The sequence below is a fragment of the Pezoporus occidentalis genome, unplaced genomic scaffold (assembly GCF_034315485.1).
Source record: "Pezoporus occidentalis ecotype Australia unplaced genomic scaffold, CSIRO_AGI_Poc_V1 ctg200, whole genome shotgun sequence".
Classification (NCBI taxonomy): Eukaryota; Metazoa; Chordata; class Aves; order Psittaciformes; family Psittacidae; genus Pezoporus; species Pezoporus occidentalis.
The window spans coordinates 112,370-138,059 of NW_026913857.1; the positions used below are offsets into that span (position 1 = coordinate 112,370).

Genomic DNA, 25,690 nt, shown 5'->3' on the forward strand with positions numbered 1-25,690 from the left:
GGCTTGGCCGTGGCATGTGGCGCGGCGCGGGGTGCAGTCTGCCGCCGTTCTCGTGGGGCCGCCCAGGCGCGGGGCGTGCCGCCTCTGCCGGGGTAAGCGCCGCTTCCGTCCCGCTGGCCCAGGCCGTGGTTTGCGCCGGGGTGAGCCGCGTCGTGACGGAGTGGCTGCGGGTGGGCGGGCTGTGGTTTGTCCTGGGCCTGAGGGAGATGGGCGGAGGAGCGGCGGGGTCGGGTCTCGGAGGTAGGGGTTTCGCGGAGCGAGTGTCGGTTTGAAGCGTTGCGGGTCGTGACCATGGCCTGGGAGGGGAGCAGGGGCTCGGCAGTCTCTCCCATGAATGCCCCACGGAAGTTGCTAATAAAGTTGCAACTCCCCTCCCCATAGCAGTCGTGGCAGTGGTGGTTTGCGCTCACCCGCTGCTCGCCCGCAGTGCGATGTGTGTGTGCTCGTAGGTGATCGTGTTCTTGGGGAGGAAACTCGGTTTCGTTGTGGGGAGGAAAGCTAATTGACTCAGCAAGTAATTCTTTGCCTGAAATGTAGCATTTTTAGGCCCTATGGGCCACCTCAGAAATACGGTGCCTGGTAGCAGATCACCCTTATGCATGGCATCACAGATGTGTACACATAACTTGTGTCTGAATAAATAATGCCAAATGCGTACAGTTGAGATCACCTTTGTAAATGGAGCGTAAGTGGAAAGAGTGAAATCTGTCGCATCGTACCAGTAGGTCTCGCTGTACCCTGGGCAATGTTAGCAAGGTGTCAGCTAGAATCTGGAAGTTGGTGGGAAGAATAAGTACTGTCCTTTGCTCAGGCTCTTGAATACGGCAAACTGTAGGGATATCCTATCACAGTGGATCTTGTTCTGGTGGATTCATCAAATCCCTTAACTTTCCCTTCTGCTGTCTCCCAAACTTTGTCTTCTAGGATTGGCAAATTAAAATCCTGCTAAGTAAGGTGCCTTGATGTCCTACATGTTAGCTGACTGAATCACTACCAGGCTTGGTCATGCAACAGCACTCCTGTTTCCTGATAAAGTGAGTCAAATGACTGCTTACTGGAGGGGCAAACCCATAGAAATATTAATTTTCTGCACATTGAGCCAAGTTCCAGCCTTGCTGAGTGAGGTAAACTCACTGATAGTGAGCAGTTCGTGCCCTTTAGACCTCACAGGGTTTGTGGTTGATCAGTACCTTTGAAAACTAGGCTGTAAGATGCATATTGATGCAGTGTCTGTCTCAAAAAAGTGCATGAATTTCTGTGTTAATCTTACTTATCTACTGTAATTATCCACTACTATACGTGTTAATGCAGGCCATTGCATGATAGTGGCTAATTTAGAAGGAATCTATACATTTTTATTAGCTTTTACATCTGTACTAGATTAATGCTCTTGCTGTGCATGTTTACTGCTTGGTTCTAGTTTATATGTATATAAACATAATGTATGTATACATGCGTGTATTATTTTAGTAAGTTTCAGGGATAAATTCAAGATTACATGCCTCTTAACACACTGGTGCAGACCTCTTTGTTTTTTGTTTTAATGGCAAATTCGCTGCTGGATTTATAAACCCATCTGCCAGAAAACAGACTTTGTATCTGGTTATTTTCTCTTGAAATTCTAATTGGCACATCCATGCAACCCTGCAGCCTCTGCCTTCTAAGGGAAGTCTCCTGGCACACACTTCTCCAAGGCAATGGGAATAATGTGCAAGCAAAATTTCAAGCTTTAGTAGTGAAAAACATTCGTTCTGAAGACCTGGTAATGTATTTGAAATGTCTGCCTGCATACCCTGAATTACAGGCTTAGGTAATGTACCTGCTTTTAAATGTGGTAGCTTTTTCAGTGACTAAATTTGCAAGAGAAAATGTTGCAGAGACATTAAGTAATGGGGATGTTTGTTTAAAGCAGTGCATGCTCGAAATGTCCAAAACTTTGCTTGAAGAAACCATGAAGAATTGATTTGTTTGGGTAGAGTTTCTTGCCTCTTTTTGTTTTATTGGTTTTGATTTATTTTTAAGACATGGATTAAACTCCATGAAGCTTTTAGTATACAGTTCTGCTGATGTCTCCCTATGCTCTAATACACAATGTTAACTGAGCACGTCATTATCCAAGCTTTAACACGGTTTTATAATCTGAAAGTGCCTTCAAGCAGGTCAAGCAAGACTTTATGCCACCATAATTGCAGTGTAGCAAGATGTAGGAGGAATGAACTTTTTGCTCCACTTTTACCCGCAAACCAGGTATATTGCAGTGGCTTCTTCATCCCGGCTGACATGCATGTTCTGATTGATGCTGGGTTTACGGCTCAGAGCAGTGGTGCACATAGCTGCGTGTCATGCACACGTGTTTCCTTGCAGCCCTCATCTCTATATGGAGATTTTGTACATTGCCTGCATGTGTGTGCTGAACAGCTCAGATTCATCTGCTTCGACCTGGTTCTGTTCTCATTGCTGGACCCCACATACAGGAGTGTTCAGGCACTGTTAATGTCAGTTTTATGTTTAGATTATTCTTGCATTTTAATTGTTGCTTTGTGTTTTATGCAAACTTCTAATAGCAAGAGCCGTTACACATTGGAAAAGACAGAGGAGAAAGCTTCTGTCAATTCACTGGCATTTGCAGGTAGAGCCTCAGCTGCTGTGCAGTGGCTACGGTTCTCGTCATGTCTGCCATTCCTGGCAGTGTTCAAGGCCAGGTTCAATGGGTCTTTGACCAACCTGATCTAGTGAAAGGTGTCTCTGCCAGTAGCAGGGGGGTTGGAAATAGATGATCTTTAAGGTCCCTTCCAGCCCATAGCATTCTGTAGTTCTATGGTATGTGTTCCCTGTGGTGGTGTTCATCTGTGGGACTTGGGCTAAGGTTGTCATTCTGTTGTACTTGGGAGCTGGGTTATGATATGATAGACTTGCAGGTCATGCGACTCATCTGGTCTGTGTGCTCGGTGTTGTCGTCACCGTTGTTCCTCGAGAGCCATCTGGTGACAACTGTGAACAATTGCACCTTTGGCCTTTTCTGGGGGAGCCGGCTGGTAACAGAAACCTCTTCCTACCACTACTTTCCATCCAATATCCTCATTCTTCTCCAGGATAATTACAGTAGTATCTGAGAAGTTTAAAACTTTTGAATATTCTTTGAACTCTTGAAACCAGCCTGGTTCTTTTGCTAGGAACCAGCATGTTGCTGAATATAGTTCAGATCCTGCTCAGGGTTAAATAGCTGCCTGTGGCTACTGCAACCCTCATGAAAAACACTGCAACTTGCAGGAGCAGGACTCGAGACTCTACTGACAGGCACTGTGGCTACTCAAGCCCCAGTGGCAAGGAATTTGGCTACTTCAACCCCTGCAGCACATGCTGTGGCTACTCAAACCCTGGCGACAAGCACTGCAGCCTCTTCAGTCTTCACAACAAGCACTGTAGCTACCCATACTCTGATGACCAGTACTGTGGCTACTCAGACTCCAGCAACGGGCACCGCAGCTACTTTTACCCCCATAAGAAACACTGCAGCCACTCAAACTCCAGCGACAACTATGGTAGCTGTTCAGACTTTGGCAACAGGCACTGCAGCCACTTTAATTCCTGTGATGAGTGCTGTTCCAGTCTCTGGTGGGCACTTTTCTAGATGGAGTGGAAAAGCTGATTTTTTTGCTCCAGCTCCTATGCAAAGGGATTACAATCCCTTTGTACAAGAAGTAAGTGAAAAATCATATGGCCATTATTAAAGGGCCCCTGCCTCCAGCTAGGTGGAGGAAAAGGACAGCCAGGCTTAGTGGACTGTGTGGCTCAGATGGCCTGACACATCAGTCCCGCAGGAGTATAAAGCTCTAGTAGACACCGGTGCACAGTGTACCCTGATGCCATCAAGAGGCAAATCCTGTTTGTATTTCTGGAGTAACAGGGGATCACAACAGTTGACTGTACTGAAATCAGCCAGACTGGGAAGGAGTGGCAAAAGCACCCCATTGTGAGTGGTCCAGAGGCTTCTTGTGTCATTGGCATAGATTGTCTCAGGAGAGTTTACTTGAAGGACTCAAAAGGGTACTGATGGGCTTTTGGTATTACTGCCTTGGAAATTGCGCAGCTGTCCACCTTGCCTGGTCTCTCAGAGGATCTTTCTGTTGTGGGGTTGCTGAAAGTCAAAGAACAAGTGCCAGTCTCGACCACAACAGTGCACCGGCGGCAGTATCATACCAGCTGAGACTCCCTGATTCCCATCCATCAGCTGATCCGTAGACTGGAGAGTCAGGGGGTGATCAGCAGGACCCGCTCGCCCTTTAATAGCCCCATATGGCCAGTGTGAAAGTCTAATGGAGAATGGAGACTAACAGTAGACTATCGTGGCCTGAATGAAGTCACACCACCATTGAGTGCTGCTGTACTGGACATGCTAGAGCTTCAGTATGAACTGGAGTCAAAGGCAGCCAAGTGGTATGCCACGCCTGATGTTGCCAATGCCTTTTTCTCAATTCCTTTGGCAGCAGAGCGCAGGCCACAGTTTGCTTTTACTTGGAGGGGTGTCCAGTTCACTTGGAACTGACTGCCCCAGGGGTGGAAACACAGCCCTACCATTTGCCACGGACTGATCCAGACTGCACTGGAACAGGGGCAAGCTCCAGAACACCTGCAGTACATTGACAACATTATTGTGTGGGGCGATACAGTGGAAGAAGTCTTTGAGAAAGGGAGGAAAATCATCCAAATCTTGCTGAAAGCCAGTTTTGCCATAAAATGGAGTAAGGTCAAGGGACCTGCACAGGAGATTCAATTTTGGGGCATAAAATGGCAAGATGGACATAGACAGATCCCCACAGATGTGATCAACAAGATAACAGCAATGTTTTCACCAACTAATAAGAAAGCTTGTATTTCTTTGTTAAGTATTGTGGGGTTCTGGAGAATGCACATCCTGGATTACAGACTTGGAATAAGAATGATTTCAAATGGGGCCCTGAGCAACAAGCAGCCTTTGAGCAAATTAAAGGAGAGATGGTTCATGCAGTAGCCCTTGGTCCAGTCCGGACCGGGCCAGATGTAAAGAATGTACTGTACACTGCAGCTGGGGAGAACGGTCCTACCTGGAGCCTCTGGCAGAAAGCTCCAGGGGAGACTCGAGGTTGACCCCTCGGCTTTTGGATTTGGGGATACAAAGAATCTGAGGCCAGCTGTACCCCATCTGAAAAAGAGATACTGGCAGCCTATGAAGGGGTTCAAGCTGCTTCAGAAGTGATTGGCACTGAAGCACAGCTCCTCCTGTGCGTGGTACTTGGTTGCTGGCTGTATTTAAACCACCACACTGTTCAGGAGGGCAGTGGGATTGTCTTCCCTGAGCTCCAGCTGACTTGGTACCAGGATGGAGAACTGCCTAAGCAATAATTCAGCAAAACACTTGGGCGGATATGTCAGACAGGGAATATGCACTGGTGTTTAAATTTGTTTTAAATATATATATTAAAAAAGGGGGGGGGGGGGTAGAAAAAAGGGATTTGATGACATTAGCATTGAATTTTGCTTATTTATTTGTGTTGGATTTGTATTTGTTTGGCTTGAGGAGACTTTGCAGCGCTAACTAAATTTGGGTTTAAATCCACTTAAGTTAAACCCCAGTACAACTTGTGTGTGGACAGCAGGATTTAATTTAATTTCAATAGGACAGAACATGTTATTTTGTGGAGTTTTCTTCTCTGTCTTTTTTTGTTTGGCTTCTCTGTATTAAAAAGGATAAACCTTTCCACTCTTCCATCTCTTTGTGAAAATACTTTGACTGTATCAGAGAAGTGGCTCTCTGGTTGCATACAACAATATTTAAATTATTTTTTTTTTTTTTTTTTAATGCTTTCAGCTCTTGTCCTACTGTACCCAGGCTTTTACTGGCTTTTGTGTCCCCTAAAGGTGCAGTAAGTCCTGGCAGTGAGAAAACAATTACAAGGGTTTGCCTGGTAAGTTTCCACACTCAAAATTATTATTTTTCTTTTGCTCCCTCTGGACAGATTTGAAACTGCTGTGAAACAAGTCCATTGGTAAAGTGAAAATTTGTGGAAGTTGGCAGAAACTGAGCAGATGGGTGAGGGCAAAATTCATCCCTAGTTGTGAATGCTCCATCCCTGGCGGTGTTCAAGGCCAGGTTGGACAGAGCCTTGGGTGACATGGTTTAGTGTGAGGTGTCCCTCACAGTCCCAGTTGGAACTGGATGATCTTAAGGTCCTTTCCAACGCTAACTATTCTATGATTCTATAAAGGTAGAAGTGTTATCAATGCAAACTGGTTGAATGGAAATATTTGGGATCCATTTAAGGTCAGGCAAGCCATTAATTGGAGAAGAGGCTATTTCATGTGTTTGTGCTATCTCTTCCCTTCCTCACTTCTCAATGTACATAATCCTCTGGATCTTAACTATTGGTTATTCTTGGTTTGTATGTGATATATGTTATAGGAACACTCCTTTTGCCCCTGTCCTTCAGAAAAGAAAAATCCCACAGGAGGTATTTCTGGGTATTCCTGAGATGTTTTTCATGACACACTTACTAAATATATGCTTTCATATTAAAAGTAGACTGTCTTGTAGCTCAGGCACTAAGCTGGATTTCAAGAGACTCAGTTTTCATTTGCAACTCTGACCAGTTCCTTCTATAGCCATACACAAATGGCTCAAGTCTTCTTGCACTTCTTTTTCCACCCTATGAGATGAGGGAGGGTTGGTCTATCTTACCTACACTCTGCTCTTTTGAACCTATGCCATGTTGTGCTATGGACTGACCTGTGTTACAAAGGTTGGCCTGATGTATTTATGTCAGCAGAGCTCCTTTACATCATCATCCTTTTGATGAAACTTTATCATTAGTGTGTCATCTTGCTAGCAGTGGCATCTGGACTTATGTTCCCATATCTAATTTAAAAAGGAGAGCATGGTAAAAGAAAAAAGAGAAAAAAGAAAAAAGCTATTTGTTTTTGCTGTAAGATAAGCAAGAGATTGGCTTATTAAGGACGTTAAGGATGGGAGTATCTGGTGGGTGAGAAATGCCCTATGATGAATTGAAATATTCTATGTCCAAGCAAAGGGTATTTACTCCCTAGTTCTTTACCTGCAGTAAATGGGTGTTAGTCTATTTGGTAACTTAATAAGTATTGCTATAATTTTTTTTTGGCATTTCTCAGCTGTGCTGATCAAGTTTCTTTTCCTGCTGAGACCAGTTTTCTTTCAAGTTGTCATTTCTTCCCATTTCTAAAACTCTTCCTATCATAGCTGATCTGAAAAGATGATGCTGTCACTAGGATTTCACAGCTATTTATGTGAAACTTCAGTGTGAATTTCTGACATGCTGACTTGATGAGGCTTACAAAAAGGAGCAAAGCGGCTCTCCCTCCTCTAAAAGAAAATATTCTATACCCTGGTTTAATTTTTTTAAAGTATTTTGTTTGGAAAATGTCTCATTTATGAGCATGATGGAAGGTGCAGGGACAACTGTAGGCGTGACTAGCTGGTCTGAAGTCTGAGTGTGAAAACTTGAGACCATCTTTGAAATGAGCAAACACACTCCCTCCTCAAGCTATTTTTTTATTTAGTTATTATTAGTCCTTTTTATTAATGAATCCTAATTATCTAGAGCTTTACAAAATGCTTTACAATATTTAATCTTTCCAGTTTCTTTTTATATGTGAGGTTTCTTTCTGGGATAATCATAGTTTGTGATACAGATGATGTTGTGCCTGTACAGTATTTGCTTAGGCTGATGTAGAACTGTAAATCCTGATGTATCTCAGATGCTTTCCATGCCTGGAAATGACCTTGTTTGCAAGAGCAGCAGCTCCTGCATTGTCTCAAAATGGTACTGCTATGCAGAGCTCCTTTAGGAACAAGAAGTGTAAGTGGTGTGACTGAAGACTACCTCCCACCTGATGGTGGAGTGTATGCCTTTGAAGGCCACACAGAAGCTTCTGTTCTTGAATTTGATCTTGAGCAGAAGTAGCAACTTCTGTTCTGGGAAACTCTTCTATGAAGAAAAGCTGAGAGAGCTGGGACTGCTCAGCCCTGGCTCATGGGGATCTTTTCAGTGTATATAAATACCTGAAGGGAGAGTGCTCTTTTCAGTGGTGCCTAGTGGCAGTGACATCATCCCTGTGAACTGGCGCACTGAACCTGGAACAGAGCCTCTTCTGATGGAGAACCCTGCTTTTCTGCATGGTGGTTCACCTGTATATTATTTGCAGTCTTTCTTCTAAAGTCTTCATGGTTACTGGCATTAGGATAATAATGTATGTACTTTCTGCTAATGAAAAGGTATCTGAGACACTGTCATCAGGCTTGGAGCCATGTTTTCAGGCTGTCTCATCCCTTTGATAAATACATAAATGTTCTGTAGCCAAGACCAGGTTGTGCAAATGTTCTGTTGATGATAACTAAAGCTTACTTACAGCTTTAGATGCAGGCTAACCATGCAACTCAGTCACAGCTTCTGGTCTTGGAGAGGTAATGTCACAGTGTCCTGGTTGCTGTTGACTCTTTCATAACGTGGAGCATACAAAGTCTTCTCCATTAAAAGCAGCTGCACCTCTTTTTTAGTACTATGTCAAGTTTTGTAAGACTTAATTGTTGCTAGATGAAGATTTGCACTGTTGGCTCTGGCTAATGATAGATTTCTGAGTGAAAGGCCAAAGTACCTCTTCTAAAGAGGCACTTCAGAGTTTGTAAACAGGAAAAAAAGTGAACTTTGGAGTTACAAAGGAGAGCTGGAAGAGCTGAGGGTTGTTGCCAACATCCAGTGGAAATGTTCTTCCTTTTTCTTGTTTATGTTTGAAAGTTGGTGGCTTCATACTGCTGAAGCCTGATGCCCACCACTTGTTAGTGAAGAAGGTGAAAACCCAGCATCACTTGCAAAATTCCTTCATATTGCCTTGCCAGGGCACCTTTGTACCTAATTATGCTTTAAGGCTAGGGAAACTGATTGTCTCTTTAGTTTTTGGCCTTTGAGATGTGAGCATTGGTATTAGATTTACCAGAAAAAAACCCTTGGGAATTTGCTTTTCCAGCTTCTTACTGAGATGGACACAGCCTTTCACAAAGGACTCCTATTCCTCAAGTCCACTAAGCTGACCCAGAATAGAGAGGGAACCTGAACATGAGACTGATACCCCTCTGACCCATGTAGTCACTTAAAACATAGTACTTTTTGCTGACCTACTTTGGAAACTTTTGGGTTTCTGGGTGATTTCAAGAAGCAAATACATTTCGTAGCCAGAACATGCAGTGATCTTTAAGATCCCTTCTAACCTGAACCATTCTATGATTCTTTTAGCAGTGAAGGGTCATTGCACTGGGACCTTGCTTTGGCTGTTTCAAGACTGTCTGAACTTTTTTCTCTGTTTCTGAACAATCCACAGTATTGCCTGAGGATTTTGTAACATACAGCACCATCACTGTTGTGCATAACTGTGCTGAAAACCAGGCACAGGCTTAACTTCCTGAGCAGACTTGCAGAACCTTATGTTCTAGATGAAGATGTGTCCTGTTTCTTAGTGCCCAAAATCAGTATTACAGCTACATGAACCAATAGAGGAGCATAATAATTTCTGAGAAATATCTGGAGTGAAAGATAGGATTGCAACTGTTAACTCCAGTGAAATTTAATTTGACCTGTATTGCCAGGGAAATGCTGACTGCAGTAAAACTCTGTAGGGTAGGGGGTGGGCAGGTAAGCATACTTTAACACACTGGCAGCTTTATTTGCTCCAAAAGTAACACTTAGTTGATTGTACCTTCAGGCTGAAGTCGCTGCTTATTTAAAAGTCTCTGTTAGGTCCGGACTTGGCAGTTTTGAATTTATAGCACCTCAGACACAATTTATTCCTATGCATGTACCCTGTGCTGGTTCTGGCTTCTAATGCCATCTCTCAGCAAGCATGAAGCACCCATGCTGCAGAGTACCTGCTTCTGCAGGCACTTAGAGAAACCAAAACCATGAGCTTTCCTTTTACCCTTCTTGATCTCCTTTGTTCTTTATTAGCTCAGTTGTAGCAGAGCTCATGGGGGAACTAATGGGATGGTTCCTTTGAGGGCCTTGTTGAAAGGTGTTTAATTTGAAACATGTCTTATGAAATGCCCTGCTTATGATCTCCTGTTCCTGTGAGACAACAGCATGTCTGAAAACTTGCTAGCTGCTTTGGGTGTGCATCAGCCCAAGGAAGGTTGCACTTGAGGCATAGTGCAGATTTTTATTGCTTAGAGGTATCTTTGTTGCCAGATTTATTGCCCAGTTACAGCTTTATGCAGTTAACGTAGTTGACAGTTCATTTTTCTGTATCTTAAAACTGGATTATTTCAGATACTCCAAAACAAGCCACATTTTCATAAATGAAATAGCTGTCTCATCATTTTTCACAGGAAAAAGTGTCTTGCTGAGTAATACTTCTCACCATCTGAACTGTATCACATGGTGCTTATATGGGTGAGAAAAGTTGATGGTGGGTAGTGCTGGTTTGGGGGTTTTAGGCTTTAACAGGCTTTTTTCTCGGAGGCAAAATGTGATGGCAGTGGAGCGTCAGTGGTGCCAGTGTGGGTTGTCCTTGTTAGTGGGATAACAGATGCATTAACTGCCTTGCCTTGTGTTCTGAAAGAGGAATACAAGTGGAGACCTGAGTTACAGAAAGGTGGAGATTGCCAGAGCTGGTAACAGTCAAAACAAAACTAATCAAAGAAAGAAACCAAACCCACCCACAAAACCCACTGTGGTTAAATGTGTAAAGATTGTGAATCCATAGCACTGCATTACTTCCACAGGAAGCTGGAATGAGGGAAGGAGGCTGAGCTCAGGTTGTATCACTGTCAGTATGGGCTCTAACCACTAAAACCTCCTTCCTGTAGGGAAAGGAAGGTTGAGCAAGTTGCTGAAAATCTTGAACCTGAAGGATACAGCACTTTAATATTTGCGTGAACTGTTCAGACTGCAATTAACCCAGTTCTTGCATGGAAGTGGGTTTCCATTCCTTTTGTTGGAGAGTAGTAGTGTTAACCTTTCAGAGATGCTGCTCCTTGTGAGCTTTGCACAGTCTTGGCCCTATGGAGCATAACATGCCCTTGTCAGCATGGAGCCTGAAGTACTTCATACTTGTGCAAGTTTCAAGTGTTGGCCAAGTCCAAGTATGATCACAGAGTTTCTCAGCAAAACTTGGCATTCCACCTCTTTGAAAGAGACTTTAAGGTGTTTTTTCTGTTTATGCAGAGCATCTTGAAAGTCCTGATCTACCACGTTTGGCCATTTATGAGCAGAAGAATAGGTTTTCTTACAGAGTAATATGTGGCAGCTGGAGAAATGTTTTAGCAGCTGCAGCCTTCTTTTAAAAAGCACCATTTTACACCAGTCTTCCAGAGGATGCAGCAGCTTTCTCAGAGGCTGTCTGCCCAATGATGTTTGATTATTCCTTGCTCTCTAGCTTAGTAACTCTCATCTAAGTTGGTCAAATGTGAATCTGGGGGATGTGCTGGGTATGCTGAGCAAGGATGCTGTCTCTGTTCTTTTTATGTCATTGTTTGCAACTGTTGGCTCATCACCTAAAGCTTGTAGATGCTGCTGTAGTCATTGCACCTTTCCTGTGGGGTTAGTGTCATGCAGATTGAATGGAGATTCAGCCATAGATGTGAACTCCACTACAAACTGAAGGAGGTGGTTTGTGTTTAAGGGAGGAGGAGATGGATAACTTTATGGCTGCTTAATTAAGATGGTTTTGCTTACTGGGCTGGTTTTCTTAACACATTCCAGTGTGATGCAATTTGTGTGGACTTTCTGACTTTGTAGGAGTTTAAAATCTTTCTTTGTGGACAGGTATTAGGAGAAACATCAGAAAAGGCAGCAGCAGACCAAACCAATGCCCATCCAATACCCTATTCAGTGAGAGTGTGCCTGCTATTGTGGATAGATGTGCCAGCAGTTCTGTAATACATGGCTGGCTGTCCAGTGTTATGCTCTGAAGAAGTTGTGTTGTAGGAGAAGGAATATAAGTGATTTTCTTCCACACCTGAGCTGGCAATGTTTCTTTGAATCACATTTCCGAGTATGTTTGTGTCCTACTGTTGTAGCAGATCAGCCTTGAATGCTGTGCTGGCCTCATGTCAGCCCCAGGTGTTTATCAGATTCAGCTTTTTGGTCACCATCCTAGCTTGGTGGATGTATCCATAAGACTCAGTGATTTCTAGGCTCATTTTCCTTCAAAACTCCCTCTGAAAGTATAGAACTGTGCAGGTCCCACCATAGTCATCTTTCCAGGGGAGCATTTTGTTAGTACTGAAAATGGTGGAGACATGGAGACCCTGTATTAGCAAATGGACTGTTGACCATTGTATCCTGGGTTTTCTAAGGATGTAGAAATGCTTCATGCAGTGCATGTATCTTGGGAAGTGAAAGGAACTGTGTCCAGGCCAAGGACTTGGTAATACACTTCTGGTAATCCTAGCACTTCTCTGTTTCACAGTCTCTGTTCAGCTCATTCTTAATTGTTGATAGCATATGACATTTTGTAGAAACACCTTTGTAACTTGTCATTAGCTTTTTTTTTCAAGAGCCAAAGGAACTTAATGGCTCTAAAGCTGCTCTTCAGAGAATTATCCAACTTCATGTATGATGTCTTCAGAGAATGTTGTAACTTCAACTGACAGTGGGTCAGCCACATGTGCCTTGGTGCTGCCCCTTCTATCTCCAGACCTATCCATGTGTGCAACTTCAGCCTTGGAGATAAGTTAGGGAAACCAAATGCTTCTCAAGATTGCAGTGCAGATTCCCTGTCTCCTGCATTCTAGCCTTGATTCATGAAATGATATGTCTTCCCTCAGCAAAATCTGGTTTAATACTGTTTTTCAAAAGAGTGGAAAACTTGTTTTGAGAGCTGAGAACGGATGAAGTGTTTAGCAGCAATTACAAGTTGAAACCAGGCTTTATGTCTTCTCAAGTTGATCGGAGCATCATCATCTGCAAAAGACATTCCACCCTTGTTTTCCCTGCTTTGTTGTTACACTCAGGATAGAAGTTTTCTTTGCAGCTCTTTGGCCTGATTTCATGCCTAGTTCATGCACACTTGTTAAGTATGAATTTTGGGGCACTGTCTGCTAGCTCTTTGATGACAACTCAAAAGAGTATGTCATCAAATGATGGCATGACTTGCTTCGCTCACTTTGTACCTGTGATCTCTTTTCATGCTTTTCTTGTCTAGTTCTACATCTCTTCTTTCACCTTGATGTAGTCACTTGCATGCACCTGCAGCTGCTTAACCAGGAGCAGCTGAGGCTGGCTGGGCATGAAAGCAAGGGGGTTATATTCCAAAGGCTTCATTTTGCTCTTGCAACATCATCTCAATCAATGCTGTTTGAAATAATACACACACACACACACACACACACAGATTCCTTGGCTGGAGCACAGGGAAGAATGCTTCTGAAAAAAGGAAGTGCCCTCTGGATATGTGTGTACGTTGCAAAGTCATTGGTCATTCAGTTGTTGACTCAAAGTTATTCTAGTTTTCCATGCTTGTTTCCTGATGAGTTATAGCCACAGATGGTAAAAGTAAGCTTTGAATTTTTCAAAGTGTAGTCCTTTCCCTGATTTTATTTGTTGCTGTCTTCTGTGGTTTGGTTTGACTTTTAATTTCCTTGGGAATGCTCTTCAGATGGAGAAGATAGTGCTCAAAGAGTGAATTTTGTCCAGGTTTATCAAAATGACTTCTGATGGGCACAGTAGCATTCATCTCATTCTCTTCGTTGTCTCTGACAGCCACAGGATGGTTTATTCTAGGGAGAAACATGGTCTGGAGAAGAAGCTGTAGCTGATGCTCTTCTGGGATGTAGGTGTGTGGAGTGGGTGCTCAGTGGGCTCTCTGAGTACAAATGGAGCTTGTAGGACTGGCTAGAAGTGTGATGGGAAGACATAAATAAAGCTTATTGCTTGTAATTATAAAAAGTTGTTAAGTTGGGAAAAGTGATCTACAGGTTAATTGCGACTCTTATTCTGGATGTATGGGATTGTGCTAAAGTGGAAGAAGCCAGAAAAAAACCAACCTGCTAGCTGGAGTTTCTGATATTTAATACAGCATCCCAAGCATTACCTGGACTGCATTAAGGTATGACTGTGTCTGGTTATCCCCTTGCTGGACTTGGAAATGAGCTGTTTGCTTATCTGTTGTACTTACAGTCTGTGTTTGTCACATGCTCATTCTGCAATTTGTAAAGGGATTTTTATAATTGGCTAAAGAACATTTAAAATTATTTTAAACTTGTAAGTTTCTCCTGAGCAGCTTGGGGGAGGAATTCCCAGTTGGCTCCTGAGGAGACCATGTTTAGTGAAAGAGAAAGGGGAGACAAACCTTTTGTGCCTGAGCTTGGTGTGTCCACCTTAACTGGTGCTGGCGTAATCCAGAAAGGCTGCCAGGTGCTTTGGAAGAGGTGAGAGGCATTTACTGGTGTTTTGTTTTCCTCTGTAACTGCTGTAGTCAAGTGGGACTGAAGTCAGATGTAATGAGAAGGACTTCTGGTGTCTTAGTGTGGTTGAGGAGACAAAGCATCTCTGTGCACCTGGGAACAGACAGCATAGATGTAATGCTGCTATATCTACATTTCCAAAATGCAATGGAAGGTGTTTATTCTCTGTGAGGGTTAGTAAGTGTAACGACAGAGGTATTAATAAAGTTAGGGAAAAAAATCACAATGATGAGAGTGTTCTGTGTTTATTCATTGCAGTTTTCTTTAAAACAGTAAATGCATACATTCTTGCACAGCAAATTCCTTCTCAGGGTCACTTCTTAGGCTATAAAATATTGCATCTTCTAAGCCTTTTACCTTGAAAAGGGACTGCAAACATAACCTGGACTCTTTAAAACAAAAAATTTACCCTTAATGATGTACTTTTTTTTTTCCTGTGGGTCTAATAATGTATTTTTTTTTTCTTTTTTTCTCTGCTTGCTGAATCTCTGCCTGTGACCTGAGAGCTTTACAAGAATTGCACTTATTTCTGCATAATGTGTGGGAGTGCAGGTTGATAAGTTGTGCTCGGTCTTGGTGGGGTACCTATAGTGTCAATGAAAGAACCCAAATCACTCGCTTTAAGTTGAAAGATTTGTATTTAAAGCAAACTTTTGCTGTCTGACATCAATAAGGATCTGTCTGCTCTAAGAAAATCTCTTGTGGGCAGAGTATTCCACATCTTCTCTTGCTTTCCCTCCTGCTCACAGTCTTGTCAACAGGAGTTTTCAATGATTAAGCTATGGTTTATGCTAACAGTGACAGCAAGAGTGTGCTGAAGGCTAAGGCAAACTTGTGGAAGTGCCTTGTAATTCAGAACAGTGGGAAAAGCGTTGAAGTTACCTTGCCTGAATAATACAAATTCATATTACCAGCATGATGCTGAAAACATGGGGTTGATTTCTTGTGTAGCTCATTCTTGTGTACTGTGCTGCGGGGGCTGCGGTTATGTATTGCACAGGTTATCTCCTCTCTTGTGCTGGTTCTTCCAAGTCACTCTAAGGTGCATTTGGAAGAGCAAGTGTTGAGAGGGAATGAGCAAAGTCAGTCTGAGCTGTGTGTGCACAGTGTGAAGTGGGAGAGAGCCCTCAGCAAAGCTTGTGCTGGCTGGACACCAGGCACAGTCTGGTACGCAGGACTAGATGGGGCTGGTGAGCTGCCTTTCCCTTACAAGACTTACATTGTCAGATCAGACTTAGAAATGTTTTCAGCTGCAAGGTGGGATGACGCAGACGTGAACTTTTGGCTGCAGTGAGAAAGCTGCTCACACAAACGAGCATGATGCTGTGCACGTTTATTCCAGGGAGAAAGCCACAGAGGACTGCATAAGCTAAGGTCAGCGGTGCAAGTACCCAGGTACCTTACAGTCTCGTCCTTTCAGGCTCCCCGGCTCTCTGGGGAAGCAGATGTACAAATATTCCATCTATTTCCAACAGCCAAAGTAACTCCTTTTACTAGCCTAAATAAAAAGGCAGGCAGGAGGCTTTAAGTTCCTTTAGGAATCTGTAGGGCAAATAGGGATGCTGAATTTGAGGCACTGCATTTTAGTATAAAGTTTTGTCCCCATCTTTGACTCCTTGGTAGTCTAAGGTGGACCTGCATGTTGTGTCTTCTGCAAAGCTTGGGGTTGCTGTTTATATTTCACCCTTTTTCAGGCAGGGTGGTTTTGAAGCTAAAACTCTGTTACCCTGTTTGGGGCTTTAGGATGTAGAGTAGAGGAAAATTTCAAAACAGGAGTTTCATGGTACGAAGCATCCGAATGTTGTAATATGGGAGTCAAGGCTAGTAAACATTATCTTGGGCTTTCTTGGAGATAAAAAAAAGGCTCTTACTCAGATTCTTAAATTCACAGGCATGATTGGGACTGGAGTTGAGAGCTCAGGGTGAAACTTCTTGCATGGATGGCTAGATCAGGGTCTTACGCATGTTACTGATGACTGTTGGATTTTTTTCACTATGCTATTTATATCGTTCACACATGCTGTTCATTCTGTGTTGCGAACTGTCTTTGCATCTTCAACTGCAGTCATCACATACATCTCTCAGATGTCACGGGGAGTTGAATCTCAGCAATCTTCTCTTTGAAAGCTATGAGATTTCTCCTCAGAACTGCAGGATGAAGACCAAAGCTTGCTACAGCGATGAGGAGGAAAGTTCACCTTAAAACTGCTTAAGGAAGAGACTTACAGTTGGTCTTGTTCAGGCTATGAACTCATATACAGTTTTATAAGTCTTGGAAACAGGGTAAATTCAGGTAGAGGCTGATGATGGGCTCTGAAGTCAATGGAAGCTGCTCCAGCGACTTGAAGGGTGGGGGCCCATCCACAGGAACAGTGTTTCATGTGTGCATTGGTAACGAAGAAAAGACATAGCCTATTCATTGTTTTATGTGGGGAAGCCTTACTGTGGGTGTGAATCTTCCTCAGCAACAGATCATGTGTGTGTAATGTTTCGGAAGACCTGAAATATTGGCTTTTGCTTGTTTTCAGTCAAAGTTTCTTTTAGTTTTTTTTTGCAATGAGTGGGAATCAACTAAGGTTGATGCTTGATTTCAACTGACTTAGTGTAAGGGTAGAGCCACGACTATAGTTCCCATACTAACAGTGTGCTTTAGCTGGTGCAAACCCTTCTGCTGAGCCTGGGAACAATATTATGGGTCCCAGAACGTGTCAAAAAGCATCATCTCTGTGCTGCCCTACACCTGTGGGGTTTGATTTTTGCCATTTATACATGGCTTTTGACTTGAACTGTTCTCTGTTGCGGCTTGAGGGAAGAAGACCAAAGTAGCCTTTTTGAAGAAAGTGCCTGTCTGTGAATTTGGGAATGGTTTTTTCTTCCTGCTTCTGCATCCTTGCCTGTATGTTGTGTGTAATGATACTTGCCTTCATTTTGTATATTTTTTTTTTCCCCATTCCTGCTGATAGGAGTGTATTTAATATAAAAATTGCTTGATATAAATTGATTTGTTTTCTTCTTTTTAATAGGAATACTGCAGTGGATCTGAAAGCGAGATAAGAAAGAGCTGCTCCTGGGAAAAGAAGCCTCTCTGCAAGGCCAACCCTGAAGATGTGGACTGCCGTTGTATTCTTCCTGCTGATCTCTTTCTGTATATGTGAACACAGGTTTTCTGTCCTGAAAGGGAGAGGAGTCCATGTAGTGCGAATAAACATGCTTACAACTGAAAAGGAGTGCAGGCAGGCTTGTCAAAGCCTGGGTGCTTCAGGTGAAGGTCTTGTCCCTTAGCTGAAATTTCAGCTGTGTTTTCTGTTCCTTAAAGGTCTCCTCTGCTTCCCTGACAACTGTCATTCTTAATTTCAGTTGTTTACAGGCATTTACAGTTATGGCTGCTCTGTGCAGTCCAGTGGTGCTAAATAACTGATTAAACTGAATCCAGAACAACCATTTCCCAGGGCCCTTCTACCTTCTGTAAGAAACAGCATGCATGTGTTCTTGGTGAGCACTGGCAGCTTGCAAACAGTGTTAGGTCACTTGACTTGAAAATGATTTTTCCATGCTGCCAGATGTTTGCAAGTGAACAGTGCTCTTGTAGATGGCTGCACTGGGATGAGTAGTCTGTGCTCGCTGGTATTTATGTGTGGTTTTTCTACCTCAGAAGAAACCAATCGTATCCTGCAATGAAGGGTTAAACAAGTTTTGCAGAATGAGAGCCTTCTGCTTTCTTCTTCTGGTGTCTTTAAAAAGCATTAAACTTCTAAATGAGTTTTTCAGAATTGTCCTTATGAAGGCCCTGATCTTATCTAGCCACACTTGAAAGCTTGTGGCACCTACAAACAATTGGTGATAATGTGGTGAAGATGAGACCTTGATTCAGGTGGATGAATGTCTGACAATCGGATTGATAGGAATATCATAAAGATGCCTTTTTCTAAAGCCCAGTGGTTTCAAACCTTTATTTTAAACATGAGACTTCCCTTCGTGGTGGAAAGAAAGCACCTTTGTAAACTGTTTTATTTAGGAGGTAAAAGATGAGTGGGTTTGTCTCCCAGGCACCAGAGCTGTGAAAACTCCTGCTTTTTAAGGTGGTAAACCATAGAAAGATGACACATTCACACTGACTCTGCTGACACTTAGGGTATGTAGCACTGCATGTTTGTCTGTTCCACCTGAGAATCTCTAAACACTGCACATGTAATTTTAACTTCCTGATATTTTGATAAGGGTAGAAAAGTTGCTATCAGCTGCCTCATCCTGGGGATGTGAGGAATTTAGTCCATGGTCAGGGCTGGGAGATAATCTGAGTGCGTGCTTCGTCCTGTGACTGACTTCAACCACGTTTTTTTTTATGTCCTTCACCTTGTTCTCTCCTGCTCTGTTTTGTACAGAGCAAGTCCAGTTGAGTGTTGGCTTTATTGAGCAGAAGGGGTGGACCCTCTGGAATTAGGTGACCCTTTCCATCCTCAGGATGGACACAAAACTAAACCCAGGTTTTATGTTCTGTATTAAACCCACTGAAGCAGTTTATTGCTAGTTGTTACTTGATGGCCCATCTGCTGCACTGCCTGGTGTCAAGGGAAATGGAAAATATGCAAGCTCTTCATATCAATGTATTAGCCATGTGCATAGAAAGAAAGACCTGAAATGTCTTTAAGAAAAAAAAAAACAAACCAAAAAACAACTTCAGGTTTTAAGATCAGCATTACTGCTCTTGTTCTCCATTCCCACCTTCCCCAAAGTATATTTATTTTTGTGCTTTCTTTCATTACAGATGTGAGGCCTGAGGCTTAGGTGTCAGAATAGTTATACCTATGTAACTGTCAGTAAAGGAGCAGTGGTTGTTATTTTTTAAGGTAGTGTAGTGTTAACTTACAGGCCAAGGTTGCATGGGGAGGCATCTCACAGCTACGTTGCTTGGAGAAGTGGAAAAATAACATTCCTGGCTGGCTAGGGTCTATTCTGCAGATGTTATGACAGCAAGGGTACAAATCACATCACTAATTTGGAGTAGTGTAACTGTCACAAGAAGAACTTTTGCTAGTATATTCACGTCTCAAATATGCTCTGCAGAAAAGGGAATGTTTGCTGGTCTAGCTATTCCAGCATTGCCTTCAGATATCCACAGCATCAGCCAGGGTACATAGTTAGCAAACTAACATATCACAAAACAGAACCCTAACCATTCTGTGATTGTATCAGTATCATGAAACAGTTTGACACTTCAATTGCATGCTAATAAAAGCAGCAAAACTCCCTAGGGCTGACAACATGGGTAGTAGATTTAACCTCCATTTGTTGTCTAATGCAATGGGTTCAAGTCTCCAGATACTGCTAGGGCAAGCATCTTAGCAAAGATCTGGCAATCCAGGATTCCCAGGTGCTTCATGAATGTGGTGAACTTGTGTTGGAAGGTAAGACCATGCTCTTGCATTTGCATCCTCAGCCATATTCAGAGCTCTCTCAAGTTTCTTCTATGGCAGCCAGTCCAGAGCTGAAGGGGAAAATCCTGGTCATCTGAGCAATTTGGCTCTGAGAACATACTTTTGGGCTATCCTGCATACTCTGGGGAAAATAAAGGAAAAATATGACATGGCTGCAAGAGCAAATATTCCTGCTCACTAATTCCACAGTGCAGCTGCTTACCTGGCTTCTGTTTGCCTATGTGTATCTGCAGTTTCTTTCCAGTTGCAGCAGGCTTAAGCATGAAGTAAACCAGTTTTAGGGAAAACCTTGGCATCTGCCTACATAGTTTCCTTTCAGAATAGCTCTGAAGAACATTTGTTGTCCTTCCACATTTTTATTCTTTTTTTTTTTTTTTTTCCTTCTGTCTCCTAATTAGAAGTAAGCAAAAAGGAGCCACTGGGTGGCATGTGTCTTGCAGTGTACATGTCGGCTGGAGCTTCAGTCTGGAGTTGCATGAGAGAGTATTAATCAGTACAGCTCAGTAGAGGTCTCTGGTTCTCCTGGGGAGCAACAGGGAAGTCATGAGCAGCTGGATACCATCCTGAAGGCATCAGAAACCAGGGTGTTTTAATGATGCTGACCACATCTGTCTCTTGATCTTTCTGAACTGACTGACTTAGACAAGTAGCCAGTGCAAGAGAGGCTGGGGCTTTTTGTTTTCCCCTTCCCAAGAAATGGGAAATGGCATGATTTACAGTAGTAGATGGCCTGCATTTCTCCACTAGTGTGGCTTGTCAGGTGAGGGACAGGAGGTGGGATTTGGAATTGGGGCACATCCAAATGTGCTTTCATTTCTGAGGAGTGGGTTTTAATTTCTTGAAATGTAATTGGTTCAGCAAATGAAGAGTAAATTTCTGTGGAACTCCAAGCACTGAGATGAGAGCCCTCTCCCATGGGTGATGAGTGGCTTCTCAGTTACAGCTCACTTCCCCTCACCCTACCCCCCTATTAAGACATGTGGATTAATGCTAGCATTTAGATGGGTCCAAACTGTACAGCACTCTCTTTGTCATTGTCTGGGTGAGTAAATTGCTGTTGTTAGGAGATGTTGATACCAAAAGACAAGCAGGTAGGTAGGCTGCAGCAGCTATATTGATTGAACTAATCTTCCAGTTGTTTTCACTAAGGCTGTTAAGATCCCTTAAGGCCTGACCTTCCAGCTGTTGTGGTTGGGGTTTAGTTTTGTTTTTAATTCTTTAATTACAGACCTGAAGCAGTGCATTCAGTATACAGTGTGTAGTGACCCAACTGGTTAGATTCTTTAACTGGCAGTGTTCAAGGCCAGGTTGGACAGAGCCTTGGACAACCTGATCTAGTGGGAGGTGTCCCTGCCCATGGCAGAGGGGTTGGAACTCGATCTTAAGGTCCTTTCCAACCCAAACCATTCTGTGATAACATGACTTTATTTTCTCTGTTGTTTTCAGGTAACCATCACTGTAATTGGTTTGTGCCCTACCAAAATTATTGCATCCTCTTCCACTGTCACCAGCTGAGTGTGTGCCACAATGCTGGGGAACGAGACATCAAAGATCTGCTTGGAGGTAATTCCATGCTTCAGGCTCCTGCTAAATCCAGGATCCTTGTCCTTTTGCTTTAAATGCCTGTGTTTACACATTGACTGGCTTTTAGCAGAGAGAAATGGGTTGCGAGATGCCTTGCAGGATGATTCTGTAGGTGAACTTAGTCCACTGGAAAAACTGTTTCTTCAGCCCTGTGAGGACTCTGGCACTTACAGGTACATGATCTGTCTTTGAGTAGCAGTTTGTCACCATATTGAGCACATCATTCATTCAAGCTGTTTGCGCTCCACGCACCCTCCTTTGGAAAATAAAGGCATAACAGATGTATTTACATTTTTTTAAGAGAAAGGAAAAATGCTTTGGCATTGCTTTTCCAGAGATTGCAGGATTTTGTGCCAGAGGCAGCAGGCTGTTTCTATAATGGGAGCAGCCTTAGTAGCAATTGCTCATGGTGACTTTACAGTGCCAGGGTCTTCAATTTTAATTAAGTGACACAATAACAAAATGGAGCTTGTTGGAAACTGGGGAATCAATTTTCTACAGTATGTTTCAAGAGTTTGCTGTACCCAAGTTTTTTGTTGATTTTTGTTTGGTTGGTTGGTTTTGTTGTTGTGGTTTTGTTTTTGGTTTGGGTTTGTTTTGTTTTTTTTTTAGAAAAAAGAAGTTTGTCCATGGTTCTTTTGGCTTGGCAAAGTTTTCTTTGCAGTATAGCTACAGACCTTTGATAAGCAAAGGTCTTTGATGGGATTTACGTCGCTATAAATCTAGGTCACTAATTGTGAAGGAGATTCTTCTGAAGTATGAAGGTGTAAGCGGAAATTTCCACTCAGTTTTGAGAGATGGAAATTATGAATCTAAGCATGAAGGCTTTGTTGATGCTGTGTAACTTTGAAAGTGTGAGAGCTTCTTCTCAGGAGCTGGCACTTGTAACGCTACTCCTGTTGATAATGTGCTTCTACATTGCAACTCTGCACTTCCTTACTCCCCTTTTGTGGAGATAATTCCTTGGTTGGGCAAATGCCAGTGGTCTGAGGCAAATACAAATGACAAACAACATCTTCCCCTTCCCCCCCCCCAAAAAAAAAAAAATTGCTGACTTTAGGACTGATTTATTTCAGTTGTACTACATGTGCTGCAGAATGTGTTCTGGTTTGCATGTTGGGGTTTGAAGTCAGATTTGATCTTGAGAGTTTTAGTCTTACGACACTCACTGTTTTTGTCTTTTTGAAGGAATCCTGTTTCACCACCAAAGCTATCCACAGAAAAAGAGGAGGATGCTGAATGCACAAGTTGACCAAAACAATGTGGAAAACCTGTCCTTACCTGTTCAAACTCACAAGATTCATCTGAGGGATTTTCTTGGGGCTGACAGTGGAAATGTAACAACAAATTCAACAGAAACAATTGCAAGCAATACTAACACTGCTGCCACAGCCGTAACAACAACTGCAAGAGAAACAATTGCAAGCAATGCTACCACCACCATAGCAACCACCACCACTGTCACAGACATAACAAAAAATGTTATAAATGCAACTGTCCTCACTTCAGCTTATGAAACAACTGCTGAAGCCTCAAATGCCCGTGAAGTTTCTGGTCATCTTTCTACAGCTATGTCATCCATTCCCTCTTTTCCCACGTCTGGTAACATCTCTGCTTCCACATCCAGCCATGTCACCAAGCGTGTGGCCACCACTGAAAAATCAGGAAATAGTAGCTCTGTCTCAGGATTGTCCCCCACTTCTGCTCTTCTCACTGTCACTTCAGGTACTCCAGTGAGTCAGACAGAGCAGTTTAATCCAGCCATCACCACCACCAGCACTCCCTGCTCTAGTAGCCCCACCACTACTGAAGCTGGCCTGAAGACACTGACCACAACACTGGCCACCTCCATCCCACCAGCTGTAGGAACATCTGCCACTACTTCCACTCATGCCATGAAAATTACACCCTTGGAGAGTTCTCACTCTGTGAATCCACTGCCTGGTACATTGCCAAATCTAGATTCAGAAGCACGTATAGCCACAACATCCTTGAGTAAATCGACTTCTCATATGGGCTCTACAAGAAGTGCCACAGTTTTAATTACTGCCCATATAGCAGAAACTGTGACTGGGCATGGGATAGAGTCAACAGCTCACATTTTTTCAACAGCCATCGTTCCAGCAGATGCACCCAAAGCAACAGTTTCGGGCCTTGCAGAAACTCAGGACATAGACAATGAGTATCTTCTCATTGCAGCAGAGCCCCTGACTCAGTACTTGGTGGATAAAAGTTTGCTTCTTGCAGTGCTTTTAGTTGGTATGGTGTTTTTCATAACTGTTATAGTTCTTTTCCTTATGCAGGCCTATGAGAGCTACAAGAAGAAGGATTACACGCAGGTGGATTACCTGATCAATGGAATGTATGTGGACTCTCAGATGTGAAAGGGTGGGGATAAAACAGTGGGCAGAGAGATGGAAAGGAGACTGAAGGCCTGCCTGACTTATTTTTCTTTCCTGTTTGCCTATAACACAAACTGAAAGTGCTTCCAAATTTACTTGTGCAATTGAGGAGAAATGCCATGTACTGTATTAAGAAAAATGTTATTTTTTATTCAGCTGTGCCACAGGTTGCTGTAAAAATAATTTTAAAAAGAAGTATTCATTTTTAAAACTTCCATAATGCACAATAGCTTTGGCTGTTATTTCTCATTGCAAACCAAACCTGACAAGGGGTAAAAGCCATCATGCTTGGAACATGCTGTGGTACTTTCTCAACTTTTTACAGTGCAAGTTGCTTGTGTTTCATTTGTTTCACATGGGCTCTTCTGAAAATGTTTTGTGAAGTGCCCTGAAATCTCAAGATGAGAAGTGGGGAGTATTGCTGCAACAGGTAACTTCTAATCCAAGGTGTGTCATGTTTCAGTATGCCTCTTGCTTGTAAAGAGGTCTGTTTACAAGGCATTGTGAACTGCGTTTACTGCTAACCCAAGATATCTTTTAGCCATGGAGCAGATTATTGTGCCTCTGCACTTAAATGATATTATTTTTGTATTCACTTAATAAATGGGGCCCTGGAAGGGCATATCTTATTGCATTTCTGTTTTCGTTCCTGGCACTGACAGTTCAGAAGCAGGCAAGTGGCTTTGAGGGCAGATTAGCTCTACTTCTATGTTTCAGGTATGGGAGCTTTGAAGGCCTCACTGGATGTATGGACATGTCACAGAAGATGCTGATCCTCTTCCAGGGTACTGCTTCTGTAATATCAGAGCAGCATGCTTCCAGTCTCCCGGGTATGCAGGCCCATTTACTGCTTATTGTCTTTCACATGTGGAGCATCAGGCTCTGTTCAGGTTTTTGTTCTGCATTCAGGACCAGCTCCTAGTTGCTAGTAATTTGGAAACCTTATTGCACATGGTGTTGCAGCTCACCTGCTAAGATCTGCATCTGAGAGTGTGAGTAGAAACAATTAATTTTCAGGAAGTATTTTTCAGTGATTAATGCGTCTTATTTGAATGACACATACATACCAATAGCAAAATGCTAGATCAATGGAACGTATGTGGACTCTGAGTGGAGTGTATTATTTTTTTACCAGACTGATATCTTGCCTCTCACTTTGAATTACTTTACCCTTCTTTAATTCTGCTTGCGTGTTATCTTGAGGCTGATAATAGGCAAACCTCAGAATTTGAGCTGTTGGATTTCGGTTTGGTTATTTATCCAAATTCTTTGGCTGTTTAGAATTTGGAGGGAGTCATTACCGTGGAAGAGGTTACTTTGTATTGTATAAGAAACTTCCTATTCATCATTCTTGTGGTTTAAACCCAGCCAGACAGCTTGTTCACTCGCTCCCAGTGAGTGGTGCTGTGCTGGAAGCAGTCAAGGACTGTGTCCCTTTCTCCGCTGCCGGAGGGATGGGGAGGAGAATCGAAAGAATGCAACTCCCACGGGTTGAGACAAGAACAGTCCAACAACCAATGTACAACACAAATCACCACTGCTACCACCAATGACAACAATGATAAGAGAAAATAACAAGGGAAGAGAATGCGATACCACCTGCCAAAAAACGAGTCTGACCCAGAAGACCCCGTGTCCTTTCAGGTAACTCCCAGTTACCACCCCGCCCTGGGACATGACGTGCTGTGGTATGGAATACCTCTTTGGCTAGCCTGGGTCAGGTGTCCTGTCTCTGCTTCCTCCCGGCTTCTCCTCCTCCCTGGCAGACCATGAGCCTCACAAGTCAGGGTAAATATTACGTAGTG

At 43.0% G+C, this 25,690-nt stretch overlaps 1 protein-coding gene across 5 annotated transcripts; it reads left to right on the forward strand.

Annotated features, from left to right (window-relative positions):
* Positions 1-224: 224 nt before the first annotated feature.
* On the forward strand, positions 225-24,519 carry LOC134163515 (uncharacterized protein C11orf24-like). 5 transcript variants are annotated; one of them, XM_062618384.1, is made up of 6 exons: positions 225-240; positions 925-1,034; positions 5,849-5,945; positions 17,488-17,726; positions 21,346-21,462; positions 22,672-24,519. In XM_062618384.1, exons 4-6 carry the CDS (start codon positions 17,570-17,572, stop codon positions 23,865-23,867), a joined length of 1,470 nt encoding a protein of 489 aa, XP_062474368.1. In that variant the 5' UTR covers positions 225-240; positions 925-1,034; positions 5,849-5,945; positions 17,488-17,569; the 3' UTR covers positions 23,868-24,519. The 5 variants fall into 5 exon arrangements, with proteins under 5 accessions (XP_062474368.1, XP_062474370.1, XP_062474367.1 ...); XM_062618383.1 differs by lacking the exon at positions 225-240 and having other exon boundaries at positions 852-1,034; XM_062618385.1 differs by lacking the exons at positions 225-240; positions 925-1,034 and adding an exon at positions 1,792-1,810.
* Positions 24,520-25,690: the final 1,171 nt, after the last annotated feature.

Excerpts from the sequence above, each read along its gene's own strand:
- LOC134163515 (XM_062618384.1), top strand. The coding sequence starts at position 17,570 with ATGTGGACTGCCGTTGTATTCTTCCTGCTGATCTCTTTCTGTATATGT. Across the intron at positions 17,727-21,345 it reads TCAAAGCCTGGGTGCTTCAG|GTAACCATCACTGTAATTGG; the intron begins GTGAAGGTCTTG and ends TGTTGTTTTCAG. Across the intron at positions 21,463-22,671 it reads CATCAAAGATCTGCTTGGAG|GAATCCTGTTTCACCACCAA; the intron begins GTAATTCCATGC and ends GTCTTTTTGAAG.